The 15,842-nt window shown below is 47.9% G+C and overlaps 1 protein-coding gene and 1 long non-coding RNA gene across 2 annotated transcripts; one reads left to right on the top strand and one right to left on the bottom strand.

The window, feature by feature from the left end:
* Positions 1-321: 321 nt before the first annotated feature.
* LOC120825777 (uncharacterized) lies at positions 322-1,345 on the bottom strand. Its single transcript, XR_005713150.2, has 2 exons — positions 1,249-1,345; positions 322-792 (listed from the first exon to the last, which is right to left on the bottom strand). It is a non-coding gene; the product is annotated as an uncharacterized LOC120825777 (long non-coding RNA).
* A 313-nt stretch (positions 1,346-1,658) lies between these two features.
* On the top strand, positions 1,659-15,249 carry gna12a (guanine nucleotide binding protein (G protein) alpha 12a). Its single transcript, XM_040186442.2, has 6 exons — positions 1,659-3,496; positions 6,889-7,107; positions 11,184-11,234; positions 11,331-11,531; positions 11,820-12,026; positions 12,393-15,249. The coding sequence occupies exons 1-6, from the start codon at positions 3,179-3,181 to the stop codon at positions 12,552-12,554; spliced, it is 1,158 nt and encodes a 385-aa protein (XP_040042376.2). The 5' UTR covers positions 1,659-3,178; the 3' UTR covers positions 12,555-15,249.
* The last annotated feature ends 593 nt before the right edge of the window (positions 15,250-15,842 follow it).

Below are 15,842 nucleotides of genomic sequence, written 5' to 3'. Positions count from 1 at the left end.
CGTAAAACCAGATATCAGTAATAGCTTTTGCAAAAATGTCATATTTAATTACAGCTTGCTATTAATACAGTTTTCATTTGGGGAATGTCATTTTTTTATACTTTGTCATCAATTTGCTACTTTAATCATTTGCTGGTTTAATAACTTTCAATTCATCCTATTTTTTTAATGCTGCGGACGCATTAGTACAATATCAATTTATGGAAAGAAAACTGTTTAAAAAAGTTAAGGGATAAGAACAAACAATCTTAATAATATTAACTTTTGCTGGTTTTAATAATTGATATTCAGAGATTGGGTTCTTTGAAGACATCTTCGGAGCACATTTGGGGATTTGATTTATTCCTTCTCATCTCAGCAAAAGGATATAGGATTGGAAATTAAATGAGTTGATATTTTGTGGAATCCTTTTTTTATACAGACATATATGCCAATTGAAATTAAAGTTCCTCTGATGTTAGAGGACCTGAAATGCTGATTAGTTAACATAGTTCACCCTCGGCTCGTACAAGCGGATTCTCTTCGGGTCTGCTGCTCCATCCAGCTGGCCGCCTTGCGCTGGGTCCACTTTCCTTTGGCCCACAGTCACCATCTCAGCAGCGGGGACCCAAATGGCAATTTTGCGGGCACATTGTTCTTGCAGGGAAACTGGCCCGGATCCCGCGGCTGATTAGTTGGTGTGGCGGGGAGGAGGGTGTCGGGGGGGGGGGGCGTCTAGAAGAGGGTGTCCTGTGGCACTGGCTGAGTGAGACGCTTATGTTTCCAGGGACACAAATCTCTTGGCTTGTCTGGCTGTTTGACAAAGACAAAGTGTGATCATTCAAAGACATGTTGGTTGCGGAACCAGATTAGAGAACCAAAAAAAAAAGACTTGTGACATCTTTAGTCTGTTTCCAGGTTAAATATGGCTCCTATTCAGGGCATCTATATGCATACTTTTATCAGACAATGTTTTCATTGGTTGGTGGTCATCAGTGCTGTAGTGGTAAAATTAGAGGTGGGTAAACTGTGAATTTGGTGATCATACAGACCTCGGCGCAATGTGAAGCAACGCAACACAAAGCGTTGCGACTCTGTAAGGCTGTCCTGACTATATTGCATTATGTTATCAGTAAAAGTCATATACAATCAATGACAATGAATACATGTGTTGGTAGTTTGTAGTTCATTAAATCTATGAAAACAGTGAAGAAAAGTATGTCAACACAACACAACAACACAATTGCAGATTAAGAACTATCTACCTACAGAGTCTCCTTTTCACAGTAGTGCCCAGAGGGCCTCCTTGTCCTCCACGTCAGGTGCTGCCTTCTCTCTCTCCTCTCTCTATTGGACCTGGTGTTTCTCCTCTCCCTGTGCTCTCTGCATCATTGGCTGTCCTCTCACTGCCTGAACAAATATGTTGAATTTAAGAGTTAACCAGTTAAGCAGCCTGTCAATTACACTGACAACATAAGTTAAAGGAACACTCATCTATGTCATCATAAATAGCCTATACAGCATGTTTTTTTTCACATTGAGAACTGACTTGTTTTCTAATCTACGCGTCACCAGGCGTTTTTCTTTTGCCGTGCACGACCAGCGAACACAGAGCGCGCGACTACTACCCCCCCGTCGGTCGTTCCGCCCGCAACGACTACACGCCCCCCCCGTCGGACCTTCTCGACCGGTCCGCGAAATATTGTCTGACATGAAACCGGTCCGTGAGGTAAGAAAGGTTGGGGACCACTGGGCTGATCCACAGCGTGTGTTTACACACCTCCTGGATCCTGATTGGTGTCGCTGCTGCAGCCGCAAGGCGCTGATTGGATGCTCACAGACCGTAATACAGCGCAGATGAACATGATTCAGACTACGGCGTTTATATGTTCAACAATAGGAAACGTAGTCTTAGCTGTTTTAAAATTACACCAAGTTTATTTCGGATTATTCCAACGGAAGAATACAAGGCGCAGGTAACTTTGAGGTGCGTAAACGCTATTTATAGGTGCGTAAACGCTATTTCCAAAATTCCAGAGGTGCGTAAACGGCGTTTACGTGCGTTTACCCTCCACTACAGCCCTGGTGGTCATCTGAAAATAAGAAGGGTTGAGTTTCCTTGAGCTTAGAATGAGCCGTTTGAATTCAAACAAGGCCGGGAGAAGGTCCTGTTAGTCGCAATCTGCAGCCTCGCCGCTAGATGTCGCCAAATCGTGCATCCTGGACCTTAGCCAGCCTTATTTAAAAATGGATTTGGTCATCTAGATTTGTCAAATTTTCAATCTGGGAAAGGGTTAATAAAAAGGCTGTATAGTTTACTTTGCTGCTAGGAGTTACTAAGTCAAAATATTGAGACATTTTTTGTATTATTTTTGAGGTATTGGATAATTATTCTTGGATGCCACGTCAATATTTCAAGACCCTCAGTCAAAACGTAGAAAACAAGTCATTGTTTTGAGACGCCATGTCACTTTAATGAGATTTTGAGATCAGTGTCAAAAATAATAACTATCACAACATTTTGAACTTATTGTTTTGAGGTAAAAAGTCAAAATGTTGTAAACGCTTGTCATTATTTCAATATTTTTTGTGATGATTGTTTTTAGTTTTTAGTGTTGGTTTTTGCGGGGTGCCCCCCCCCCCCTCCCTCCTCCTCCTCCTCCTCTCCCGGGCGTGTCCCCTGTCGGTGGTCCCCGGGACCGCACCGCCTCCTCCGCCGGCCGGTGGAGCTGCCCTCGCTGCGCCGCCCAAGTTCACAGAGCTGCGGCGGTGCGCACGGAGCGGATGGTCGCTCCCCGCTGTTGTTTGGCCGAGGGTCGTCGGACGGACGAGCGATCCACTTCGTTTCACTCGAAACCCGGACGGACTTAAACATCTGAAACTTTTCTTCAAATTTACTTTTCATCATTTGCCGGTTTTGTTTCCTGTCGCTCCGGATTTTTTTTTTTTCCGGCTTGTTCGATGGCGCGTTCCAACCAACATGGACCCGGATAGTCTGCTGGCCGCAGACTAGATATCAGACCACCCCTTTAATTCTAAATGTAGACTTTATTCTAATAACCCGCTGCAGACGCTTTATTTACCAAGTGGATGTAACCAGACTGGGTCCCCCCCCCCCTCTCCGCCCCCCCCCAGAGGTCACACACTATAATGAACATTTCCCCGCTGGTGTTGCGGTGAACTTTTCCCACGACTCGCCATGTCGGGAGTGGTCCGCACGCTGAGCCGCTGCCTGCTCCCGTCCGACGCCAGCCGGGACCCGGGCAGCAGCAAGGAGGGCGGCCGGGAGAGCAAGGCGGCGAAGGAGCGGGAGGCGCGGCGCAGGAGCCGGGAGATAGACGCGATGCTCGCCCGGGAGAGGAGAGCCGTGCGCCGGCTGGTGAAGATCCTGCTGCTCGGGGCCGGAGAGAGCGGAAAGTCCACATTCCTCAAGCAGATGCGCATCATTAACGGGCAGGAGTTTGATAAAAAGGCGCTTCTGGATTTCCGGGACACTATCTATGAGAATATACTGAAGGTAAGAACAAGGGAACAGCTGGATTCAAATGGGTTTATAAACCACTGCTTTTATCTACTTTACAACGTTTTATAGTCTCTTGAATGTCTAAAAAAACTCACAGAAGAAAGATTAGTGGATTCATTTATAATGTCTTAGATAATGACACACTCCTCGCAAATGTGGAGAATTGATGCGTTTCTTTATCCCCAATGATGAAATACTGAACATATTTGAACTTTGCACCCAGTCAGACGTCAACTGGGAAATTATAATGGCCATTGTTCACGTTGACATTTTATAGACTCAACAAAAGTCTGTCAGTCAAGAAAACAATCCTCAGATGAATCTGTTGTAGAAAATGTTTCTTATCATTCGCTGCCCTAATTGTGACATTTCCACGCCACAGCTGAGCCTCACACACACACACACACACACACAGACAGAGGTTTGTTGACATAGTACATATTTTTATCCCAAAGTGCTGTCCCTTTGTTTGCTATCATGGCTGGGCCTCCTCCACCGGCTAACAATACCACACTATCCCTGAGGGATGAGCACATCCGCCCGAGTGCCACACAGCCCAGACGAGGATGATAAGAGCCGCACTACACAGCCGAGGCTGTACACAACACCCCCCCCCCCCCCCCCCCCCCCCCCCCCTGAAATACCAGCCTACAGCAGCGCCGCTGTCTCGGGCCCAGCCACCGACGGGACGCCCCCCCCCCCAATCATCCCCGTGCACCCGTTTCACCACAACGTAACCTCCTGAAAACCCAACAAAGGCCGACGTGTAGGACAGGCCAACATTCAAACGTGATCACATGATGGGAATGTATGTTTTGAACAATAAGGGGCGTCTTCTCCGACACGCCGGGAACGACGTGTTCACCGGCCCACAGGACTCAGCACTCCTTTATGGTTTGAGTTAAAGATTTTGTTTTCACACGGTGAAAACGGTGTTAATTGCTTGATTTGGAGTATGAAAAAATGAAAATAGTGACACGCAATTCCCTTAGAGGACACTTCATGCACCATCGGCTGAAGTGTTAAACAGCAGTTCCTGGTAAGTAAGTTCAGGTTTGGTCTCGCTGCTTCAACCTCACGCATGAATCTCTGCTCTGATTCTTGTCCAATCGGAATTCTTCATATTTACGCGAATGAAAGTGAACTAAACCAAAGACCCGCTGGTCCCGATCCAACTGCGTCAAACCTCGAACACCAAGCAGACTTTGTCTGATGGTCATTGTTTGTCCATCATTACTGCTTAACCAGGTCTTTTGTCGGACTCTAATCAATCAAGGGAGAACCCGAGCAATTGGTTAATTTTTAACAAGGGGGGGCCGGATGGATTGTTTAGTTCGCCACCTCTGGAGAGGCTCGTGACACTATCACAGACTTCAGGCCGCACATTCTACCTTTTAACAACCAGGATTTAGCATTTTGGTGACTTTAGCTAACAAGGGAGATTCGCTCCTTTCTTCCCCAAAAAACTGACGTGTTAGATGTTTGTGACGGCGTGGGCTCCTGACCGCCACGTCTGGTAGCATCAGGGGGCGGGGCTTAGTTTAGGGTTGGGTGACCGAGATAAGAGATAAAATGCCGCTTGATGGTTGTCGGCCCGCAGCCGTGTTTTGACAGTCCTTGACGTCTACCGTGTCCCAGGAACCGGACTGCGGGGGCGAGAAACGTCAGCGCCGCTGGGGCGGACGTCCTGAAAGCAGGAAGGGAGCTACTTTGCAATGACACAATAGCGATAAATGAAACAAGAGATTTGTTTCAGTCAGCCAGCTGCCTCCTTATCCGCTACTAACACCACCGAGGATGCAGAGATGTGGCAGTCGCTAATATCCATGAGTCACTTTTGATTTAAAACACTTGGTGCTTGGTCAACGCGGCGTGCAAGCCGACTCTTTTTGCGCCCCAGTGTCCCCGGAGAGAAATCAGCATTTGTCTGTTTCTTATCAGCTCATAAGGTCGTCTGCCTCATAAAGTCCTCCTCAACGCAGATGGCAACGTTGAAATAACAGCGGTAAACTTTAATGGCGGTAACAGGATGAAGGTAGAGACGTCTATTGTAGGCCAAGTTGAGGATGCTCCACAGTGAGGGCATCTTAATTGCTCAAAATATTAAAGAGTATTAAGTATTAAGAGTCTAGTATTTCGAGTGACATATTTATTAGTGTCCGATTAACAACCTGTGGCAGGGAGGATCGGTTATTATGCATCAAAACGCTGTATTTTAACCTTCCCATCAATTGTTGCGCTGTTTGATGCGTTTGGTGTCGAAACGCAGACACACACGCGGTCATACAGGAAGCGCGACAGACAGGATTATGCGACGAACACACAAGAGAAGTGAATTGATACGATTAACCACACAACAACCAAGAGGGGTCGTGACTCGAAGCTCACACAATGTGAGCCGCGCGCGCGCGCGCGCGTGTGTGTGTGTGTGTGTGTGTCAGATTTCGGTCGCCTTTGTGTCGACGAACGCCGGGTTCGTCGGTCTCACTCCAACGGGTTCTGAAAAAGGGATCAGATCTAAAAAAAAACAGCGCTTAGTCACACAGTGATCACAGTCTGAGTTCACAGTCAGACAGAACGCAGACGCACACACTGAAAAGCTGCATGGATTTGACGAATGTCTTCCTTACGCCCACGCCTCCTGCTGCACAGCCGACTACCTGAAGAGCTGTTCATTTTTTGGGACTATAAAGCGTCTCTGAATGCAAGATTAAGCTGCACAAATAAACTCAACCACACTGTTGCACAAGATGGACATGATTCATTGACACACACACACACGTGACCTGCTGTGACCTTTGAGACGCTTCGTGGTTCAATAATACGGTTTGCTGCTCCGTCCTCTGCTGATTAAAACAATAAATCAAGGCTTTAATAACACAGCGGGTTCTTTAAGATGCTGTGAAATATGCTGCACATCGGAGTCAATTATCACGCCAAATGTAAGCAAGGAGAAAGATTAAAAAGCTGCGAAATTGACTCCAGAAGAAACGTTATGTTCCAGAAGTAATGAGATATAAATATATAGAGAGCGAGGACGAGAAGCAGACACATTGGGTGTCAGCGTGTGTGTTTGTGTCGGTGGCTTTGATCACTCCGCAGGAGACCTCCCACGCGGAGCGCGAAAACCAACACGCGCACACGTCTGAGCGCGCGCGTCGCACACATGTGCGGATAAAGTGACTCCGTGTTTGCCAGGAACACGAGACCGTGCCGACGTCTCTCCCCCGGGGGGAGCGGCACGTGCAGCAACGAGCTTCTTCTACATTTCAGCCCTTCTTCTGTGGTCGACTGCATATTGCTGACGTTATAAGAAAAGAAGGGGGGGGGGGCAGCCGTTTTGCACCACCTGACCACATGTTTGCGCCCACTGTGTGTCCCTGCAGGGCATGCGCGTGCTGGTGGACGCCCGGGACAAGCTGGGCATCGGCTGGCAGAGCTGCGGGAACGAGAAGCAGGGCATGCTGGTGATGTCGTGGGAGGGACGCGCCGGCGGCTCGGGGGTCGAGCCCAGCGAGTTCCAGCTGTACGTGATGGCGCTGAGCGCGCTGTGGGCCGACGCCGGCGTGCAGGAGGCCTACGCTCGGCGCTCCGAGTTCCAGCTGGTGAGTTTATTATGGGAATCACGCAGCTTTTGAAAGAGATTAAAGGTCCCGCGGCGCGGCTGGCTGAGGCTGCAAACGAACGTCTTCAACTAATGATGGTCAAATATTTCAAAGATAATCTCTCATGACTCGTCTGTACAACAAATCGGCCTCGGGTTCGTTGGTCGCAGAGGAGTCACGATCAGTCATAGATTACTCACTGGCTGAAGCTTCCCATTAAACGTGTCTGAGCGGCCAAAGAAAACTACACGACCGATCAGGACGCCCCCTGTTTCCCAGGCTTTGGTGCCAAAGTAGGGAATAAAAGTGTCTACCTTTTATCTTTAAAGCACATCACATCACACGGGGGAACTGAACGAAGCTCGGGACGTTTGTCATTCGTCTCCATCACCATGAGCTGTAAAATAACCTGTGGGTTCAGCTGTTTAGACCGGCGGATATCTGCACAGCAACCAGCCAAGTTTAAAAAACTGGTGCTCAAAACATCAGAGGAAGTCACTGGATACTTTCAGTAATGTTTTGTTTCACCTGTCAGTGAAGTGGAGCCCGTGAAACAGAACAACAGGTTTGGTTTTACAAGCTCGCACGTTTAAAGTGCCTCCGCGCCGCCGGCGGGCCTCGCCGTGCGTGCAGTTCGTTCGCAGTTATTCCGTGCGTCATTGGAAGTGACCACGGCGGCGGCTCGGCTTTCTGTCCGGAGCTGCTCGTGTGACCTTTCACCCTGTTACATTATCAGGGGCCAAACTATCTGGAGTCAGACGGAAGCCACTTCCGTCTTCCTCTCACTTAAAATACTGTAAGCGCGCGTGTGTGTGTGTGTGTGTGTGTGTGTGTGTGTGTGTGTGTGTGTGCGGTCAGACCTCGGCTTATCAGGTGTGGCTGGATGATAAAGCCGGCGTGTTGCAGCGGTGTAGACTGGCAGACTTCATCCCAGCTTATAGAATGAAGCTGGTCGATTCACTAAAGCAACCATAACCTGAACACGTATTCAGTCTCCGCGTGCACGGAGAGCGAGCGGCGGGCCGTGGCTCAGTAGGAAACCACAGGGGTTGTGTGTCGGTGTCTAAACCCGAAAGTTGCTTTATAATGAGCAAATGTATATGTATGTATATAAAGTTTGAAATGCAGTTTAAGATTTAGGCCTGAAATATCTGACTCCCGTGTGCCAGAGATCTCCATTGTTACTCTATTAAGTATTTGTCCTGTTTGTGAATCCATAACCGGCCCTGGAGCCTCCACTTCCATTAGCTACTAATAACGTGTGATTAGAACGGCTCCTCTTCCGGGTCCAAGCTGCACCCTTTCATCAAGCTCCATGAAAGTGAACGGACAGAAGGGAAATCAAAACCTCTTTGGCGCGACACGCCGCTGCCGACGGGCAGATGACACCTGCCGCTGCGCAACACGCCACAGATCAGATAAGCGCTGGCACGTCGCGCCGCGCTGGTCTTTGTCGCGGACAATGGGCGGAATCTAAAGTATTGAGACTTTGGCTCACGCACCGTTTGGTTTTCGGGGCTTTGATGTGTGAGAGAAACATAGAAGGGACCAAAGAAAGGGGAATAGGAAATGTCTACTGTGGAGTAAAATGTGCTGAGTTGGTGGCTCGGCCCGCGTTCCTCTCCACACTCTGAGAGGTTTTTCCGGGGGGATACCACGGTCAGCTTTTCCCTGACAGGGCTGGAGCTCAGCCACCGGCTGACAGGGAGGAGAGAGGGAGAGAGAGGGAGAGAGGGGGAGAGAGAGGGAGAGAGGAGAGGTACAGATAGTGGGAGGAAAAAAAACAACAATCCCAAAGCAAGGATTTTGTTTACTCATTCCGTGATCGCACCACACCCAGATAACACACGTATGACACGACATGAACGCCCACTGCTGCTGCTCGACGAAAAGAAAGCAGTATATTTACATATATATATATATATATAATCACGCTGCTGTGGTCTTCAGCATCTGCGCCCTGAACAAAGGAGGCCTTAATAGACGCCCTATGGGGGACTTTGAAGCCCCTCAAAGATGTAAAGAGGCTATAAATGCTGACACACACACACACGAGCCCACATGGTGGACTTTATGATCTTTATTCATCCTTGAAGTCTCTGCTGCTCTGCTGCTCTTAACCGTATTTACGGTATGTAACAGTATCAGCGGGCGTTCACAGAGGGGAAAGTCTCCGGGCTGATTCCCTTCTGTGGTTCTTCCTCCTGGGACACATTTTCTGATTTATTTCTATTTGTGTCAGCAAAGTGCTGGTCTGGTCATGAGACTCACGCAGTTTTGCCGTATGATTCCGAAAGAAAACAAACTGGTCTGGTGGGTCAAAGTTGAACCAGGAAGTGGAACGGCAAGCCGATGGATGTCTGTAGTCGCTGTAGTCTGGAGGTTTGTTGGATTGTGCGAGCGGTCCTGCTGCTGCAGCATTCGTAAAACGAACGTAACCCGATGCCTCCACTTTATCAAGGCTGAGGTTTCATTACTGTTGCTGATATTTAGGGCATCAGTGGAAACGATCTTTGTGCGATGGTGTGTGTGTGTCTGTCTGTCTGTCTATGTCGCTTGTCTCTGGGAATTCCCCTCTCCCTGCCCCCCCCCCCCCCCCCCGTTCCAACCAGCCCCTCCTCCGGTCCTCGTCCAGCCGAACCAATCAGGGTCCCTCTGCTTTGTGTTTCCTTCTGCTGTGACACTCGAGGTCAGCGGCGATGGGTCACAGGGTCACGTGACCCATCGCCGCGTTTCCTGGTGGTTTACGCGGCGTGTCAGGGGCCCGACTGAGATCGATCACCGGTTCTGTTCAATCAGCCGGACAAGGACGGAAAAATCTGCCAGGTTTTAAGGTTAAAAGGGGATAACTGATCGACTGTAGTGACGCTCGTGTGTGTGTGTGTGTGTGTGTGTGTGTGTGTGTGTGTGTGTGTGAGAGAGAGATATGCTAAAAAGACTTTGTAACTGGGTTGTGTCTGACTCGCTAATCCCTCCGTCCCCCCGTCTCTCCCCACTGTTTCCACACACGCAGCTGTTTCCTGTTGAATGTGTGTGTGTGTGTGTGTGTGTGTGTTTAACAGAGATGCAGGTTTTTAACTCTTTTCAGAAACCACAAGTATAAATAATAATATATATATATATTTTTTTGTTTCAGCACTATAACTAGAAATGTACAAAACGTTGTGTTCGAGTCGAGTTTCCAGAATCTGCTGATTTGTTCTCAGCACAAATGTTGCCCGAAAAATCGGATTTATTTATAAGTCATTAGGTGATCTGTTGTGTGTTGTTGTGTCCGGACGCGCAGGGTACGGCAGGTTTTGTGAGAGCTTTAAAAAGAGCTTTGCTGATGGAAAAAATAAATAAAAGCGAGATGAGAAGGTCCACAAAAACAAAGTAATGATGTCAAAGCCGGTAAACAAGCCCGATGGATCTGAGGGGAAATACAGAGTCGGGTGCAGGTTCGTGACGACAAGAGACTCCAATCACATCACTCACAGCCTTTTGATCAATAGTTAATGGAGGACTATTGATCAGTGCGGCTCTCATGTCAGATTACAACACACTAACAAAGACTATTGGCACAACCATGAAAGTGGCCTTACGAATAGCAGAATGAGAATTTAAAGCATGATGAGACTGATGTGAATGTGGTGAGTAGGGTTAGTTACATGCACGCCGTCCTTTTTATCTAATTTGACAGGAGCCTCCGATTGATGTATTATTAAAAAGCTAACCAAATTACGACTGTTCCACGAAATGTTAATCAAATAAATAAGAAATACCAGAAATCAATGTTCTAATATTCGGTTTAAGTGCTTTGATTTGACCATTTGGGTCCTTTTAATCTCATTTAAGTCCGATCAAAGGCTCTTATTTTGTTACATTATAGACTACACATGATCTGGTTAATTCTGGTCTGGTTCGCGTCCCGTTACTCGACGTTGATCGATTTGTACCCTTCCTGTAATTAGTCAGACCCATCCAAAATAATGCTTCCCTCTAGGAACAAACCGGGCCGAGGTTCAAGTTCAACTTGTTTTACAAAGATCAAGTTGAAAAGTCTGAAATGAATTTCCTTTTCTTCTTGTCCGCAGAGCGAGTCGGTCAAATACTTCCTGGATAACTTGGATCGCATTGGTCAACTTGTGAGTCACCGCTGAAGTGCACTTTGAATTTCTTAACCTCTCTCTTGACCTTTTGTAACTTTGTAACTTGTAAACATTTTGCCTCCTATTTTCCAGAACTTCATCCCGAGCAAGCAGGACATTTTGTTTGCGAGGAAGGCGACGAAAGCTATCGTGGAGCACGACTTCGTCATAAAGAAGATCCCTTTCAAGATGGTGGACGTGGGAGGGCAGCGGTCCCAGAGGAAGACCTGGTTCCAGTGTTTCGACGGGATCACGTCGATCCTCTTCATGGTTTCCTCGTCGGAGTACGATCAGGTACAAATCAAACGCATCTCAGCGCCTCCATGAGGTTAATCGGACGGTCTGATCGTTACTTTCTTGGCTTCAAGAATTGCAAATTGGACGAGGAGCAACATTTTGAGATTTACACAAAGCTCTCATTGTGGTTGCCTGAGGGAACTTGATTGTTCCAACGGCCACATGATGATGACTGAATCCTTAATTGGTGCTTGCATAAAACCAGAATACATTGTGTGTGTGTGTGTGTGTGTGTGTGTGTGTGTGTGTGTGTGTGTGTGTGTGTGTGTCTACGTGCGATTGCAGGTCCTGATGGAGGATCGGAGGACGAACCGCTTGGTGGAGAGCATGAATATCTTCGAGACCATCGTCAACAACAAGCTCTTCCTCAACGTGTCCATCATCCTCTTCCTCAACAAAACCGACCTGCTGGTGGAAAAGATCCGCACGGTGGACATCCGCAAGAACTTCCCCGAGTTCAGAGGCGAGCCACGCAGGCTGGAGGACGTACAGGTAAATATACACCGTGACAACACCACAAGGAAGTCATTTCTGCTGCTTATCTGGCGTTAAACGATCCAGATATGCGTCCATGCATTCACACGGAAGTGAGCGCGCTTCCTTCCCCGCACAAGCGCAGGCTCTCGGTCATTAGTGTTTACAGGAATACGATAAATCACAATAATCCAAACAAAGACACAGAGTGTGCATTCCAGCTGGGTGCTCAACCGCAAAATTGTCGCTCCCGTCCCCACGCGCCTCAAAGGTAGTCGTGCTTTAAAACCGACGCTGTTGCATTCTTGCATTCACGTGTTGTTTTCCTCAACGGTAAGACGTTATCGGGGAGTAAATATGCGCGTATACTCTGCTTCCTGGCAGGCGTTCCTGGTGCAGTCGTTCAGCCGTAAGAGGAGAAACCGGGGGAAGCCGCTCTTCCACCACTTCACCACGGCGGTGGACACTGAAAACATACGCTTCGTCTTTCACGCCGTCAAGGACACCATCCTGCAGGAGAACCTCAAAGACATCATGCTGCAGTGACCCGCGGAGGGCCGCTAGACGACGGCTTCTCCGACTGTGAACTGTGAAACCAGCCATTAGCCCGGGCCCGCAGGACGCCGCGGCCCTCTGGTGCACATTAACACTGACTTGTGGAGGAGGGCCGGCGCATTTAACTGAAACCTGAACCCGCGGAGCCCCGGAGCGACCCCTGACCTGTGGAAACTATGAGGGTCGTAGAGGACAAGGCCCTTGAATATAACCTGCATTAATGCGTGTGTGTTGGAAAGATAGCCGCCTACTTGTAGCTGTGGTGTTCTCGCCTTCACACACAGGTCAGAAAAAGTTTTAAAAAAAAGAAGAATAGAGAAAAAGCACCAACTACATGAGCACTGAAAGTGTTTTTTCTAAGATGTATATATGTGTGTGTGTGAGTGTATATGTGTATATATATATATATATATGACTATTGACATCCCTGTCACTAAACACAAAAGTCGCCGGGGGACACGTAGGAGGGCCGAGCTGTGTGAGCGGGAGGCAGGAAGGATTTAGGGAAGTCGAGAGCGAGCTGAAGAAGGCCTTGTCCTAAGAGTCCACGTGACGCGGGGGGGGTGGGAGAGGGAGGAGGGTTTGGGCTCCGGTCATATGCTGTGTTGTGTGATACGGTTGCACAAGTGTTCCTGTCAGCGAACTTTTTAACGGAGGAAAAAGACGATCTTTACCTCCTGTGTTCATAACTCCCGCCACCCTGCGCGAGATGAACAGCTGCAGATAAAAAAGTCCTGTCCCGCAACCCTCCTCTGCCGCACAATGGACGGACTGTTCGGCTCCTCGCTCTGTGGCAGAAACGGGAGACGGTCAAATTAGAGACTTGTCTTAGTTCGGAGAAACGCAGAGACACACAGCTCAGGGTCTTTCTTGAATTACGGTCCATCTCCATCCCCGCGGCCTTTCCTTCCATATTCCGCCAGCGTCCCGGCAGAAGCGCCACAACAGCCCGAGATTTAACCTGAACTGAAAGAGGTTCCCTTCACAGGAAGGCTTTGCTGTGCGGCGAGACTAATAGCTTGTGGTTAAACTGTAAACGCGAAGGGAACGGCGGAGAAGGGCGCCGTTGAACTGCAAAGGGCCGAGTCGCCGTGTTGCCGGCGGCCATTTTGGATTTCTGCCGCAGTCGCGAGTCGGAACTCAAATCGAGAAGGATTAGCACGAAACAAACACGCCCGATTGATCAAAACACGTACGCTGATTATACACAATCGGCTACGTTCCTGCACTGTTCCTGAGTCCGGTATTTTCTTCAAACCTTCGAGTTAACATTTTTAGAATGTTTGTTTAGGTCTGGTGCTGCAACAGCTGCTGCAACATTTTTGATGATCAATTGATTTTAATTTACCAAGCAAACAAGTCGGTGACGGCTTTTCGGATGTGTTGTATCATTGGAATTGGAAATTGCCTTTACTATTTTCTGACGTCATAATGCCGTTCAAGTGAATATTTTCACATTAACAACAACAACAACAAAATTACTGTTAAGATGTCGTTGGCTCTGTAGCTCCCGTCAGCTTTAAAGAACGTTTAAGCGTCTTTCAGCTCGTTGGTTGTTGTTGTTTTTTACAACCGGTCACTCAGTTCACTCAAAGCCACATAACACAGTTTCCTCTGTAGATGGTTGAGACCAAACAGGAGCTGAAAGCGGAGTGAAACGTCGCTGTGGCTCTTCCCCCTTTGACTTCGATTAGACACCCAGTGGCCACATTACCAGGCACAATGTCTTCAGCACCACGAGGAATCCATGCCAGTAATTCGGCTGTTCTAGATGTAAAAGTGGGTCCTACCGAGTATTAGAGGAGTGTATCTAACGGAGTGGCCACTGTGCGTTTTGATGTTGTGTGTCCACAGCTTTTGGTCCAAAAATAAAAACCAAAATTAATAACTAATAAAAATAATCACTAGCTGCAGCCACCATGAAGAAAACTGATGTTGCTATGGTTACCTGGGAGTTTGGTTAAACGCCGTCTCTGTGATTTTAAAGGGTAACTGTTGGTTCAGCAGAAAAATGCATCGTGAAACATCATTTAAAACCCTTCCAATCAGTTTGCGTGTTGATAATTTATGAGCAGAACATTTTTGATTCCCAACATTTGCATGATTTGGTACGCAGCAGAAGGACACGGCGGGGCTGCGCCTCCCACCCTGAGTATTCAGTCCACGCGGCCTCGAGGGGAATGAGGCGGCTCATTAGCACTTCCACCGCACGGCTTGTTATTATAATACTGTATTAACTGATTCAATTGTATGTATTTGTGTGTGTTTGCATAGTGACTTAAGGCCCTTTTCTGTGCATGTTCATACATCTTGCACATAGAATACTGCAAGTATTTGACTGTGCGTAGAAGTGGTAACCGGACAGCACACACACCACTCTGTCTAACAGTCTCACTGTAACTGTAACGTCGCTGTAACATTTGTCCTTGACTAACCTACCTTTACCACTCACGCAAGTTGTGCTTTTTTTTTTGTTGTTGTTGTAAGTGTCGTCATTGCACTGGATGCGCGATCCGAGAGAAAACAACCAGAAAGGAAACGTCTGGGGGAAATGAAACAAACAAAATTAGCGGCAGAATGAGAAGAGGGAGGTCTTCTGCCTTTTTCTTTTGTTTTTTTTTGTTTTTTTATGCTTCCCGGTGCCTTGGCTTTGTGCTCTGTGGTGAAATACACTGCCGTTTGCTGACATGCTGTTTCTTTATTTTCTCAGCGTGGGCGTCTGCGGGCGTTTTGAGTGTGTACGGCGAAGCGAGAGGTCGAGAACCTCTGCGTTAGACAGTTGCCGAGGGATTAGAAGCAAGTAGGGGAAAGGCAACGGGTTCTAGAAGAAGAAAAACATGTTTTGATGAGAGGAGAAATGAATTCAAGTGTGTTTTTCTAATGTCCTGGGGCGTGTTTCATGAACACGAGAAGCCCTCCTCTCAAGCCAGAGGGTTGATAAGCACTGATCTGAAGTCTGCAGGCCGACCGTGTAGGCTTTCATTCCACGCAGCGTAACACGACGCTCATCACACCGCCGGGTGAAGGCTGCCAATATCTGCGTGACCCAGCAGGGTCTGACCTTTGCTTTGGCTTTTAATCAGAGGAGCTGTGATACATAACAGACTGCCGGTCTCAAGAGAGAGGGAGGGAGCAGCAACTCCACCGGAGTGTTTTAAAAAAGCGCCGGTTATCGTAGATTTTTCTCGCACAGGAAGCGAGTAGAATGTGATTCAAGGTCTACACGCAAACACCAGCGACAAGAGTGGACCAAAAGAGAAAAAGGGGGCAGAAACGACC

Source organism: Gasterosteus aculeatus, chromosome 9, assembly GCF_964276395.1.
Source record: "Gasterosteus aculeatus chromosome 9, fGasAcu3.hap1.1, whole genome shotgun sequence".
NCBI classification, from domain to species: Eukaryota; Metazoa; Chordata; class Actinopteri; order Perciformes; family Gasterosteidae; genus Gasterosteus; species Gasterosteus aculeatus.
Note: the sequence above shows the minus strand (reverse complement) of the source record. Positions and strands in the feature narration are given on the sequence as shown.

Coding starts and splice junctions, on each gene's coding strand:
- gna12a (XM_040186442.2), top strand. CDS start 3,179: ATGTCGGGAGTGGTCCGCACGCTGAGCCGCTGCCTGCTCCCGTCCGAC. Junction 3,497..6,888: donor TCTATGAGAATATACTGAAG/GTAAGAACAAGG, acceptor GTGTCCCTGCAG/GGCATGCGCGTGCTGGTGGA. Junction 7,108..11,183: donor GGCGCTCCGAGTTCCAGCTG/GTGAGTTTATTA, acceptor TCTTGTCCGCAG/AGCGAGTCGGTCAAATACTT.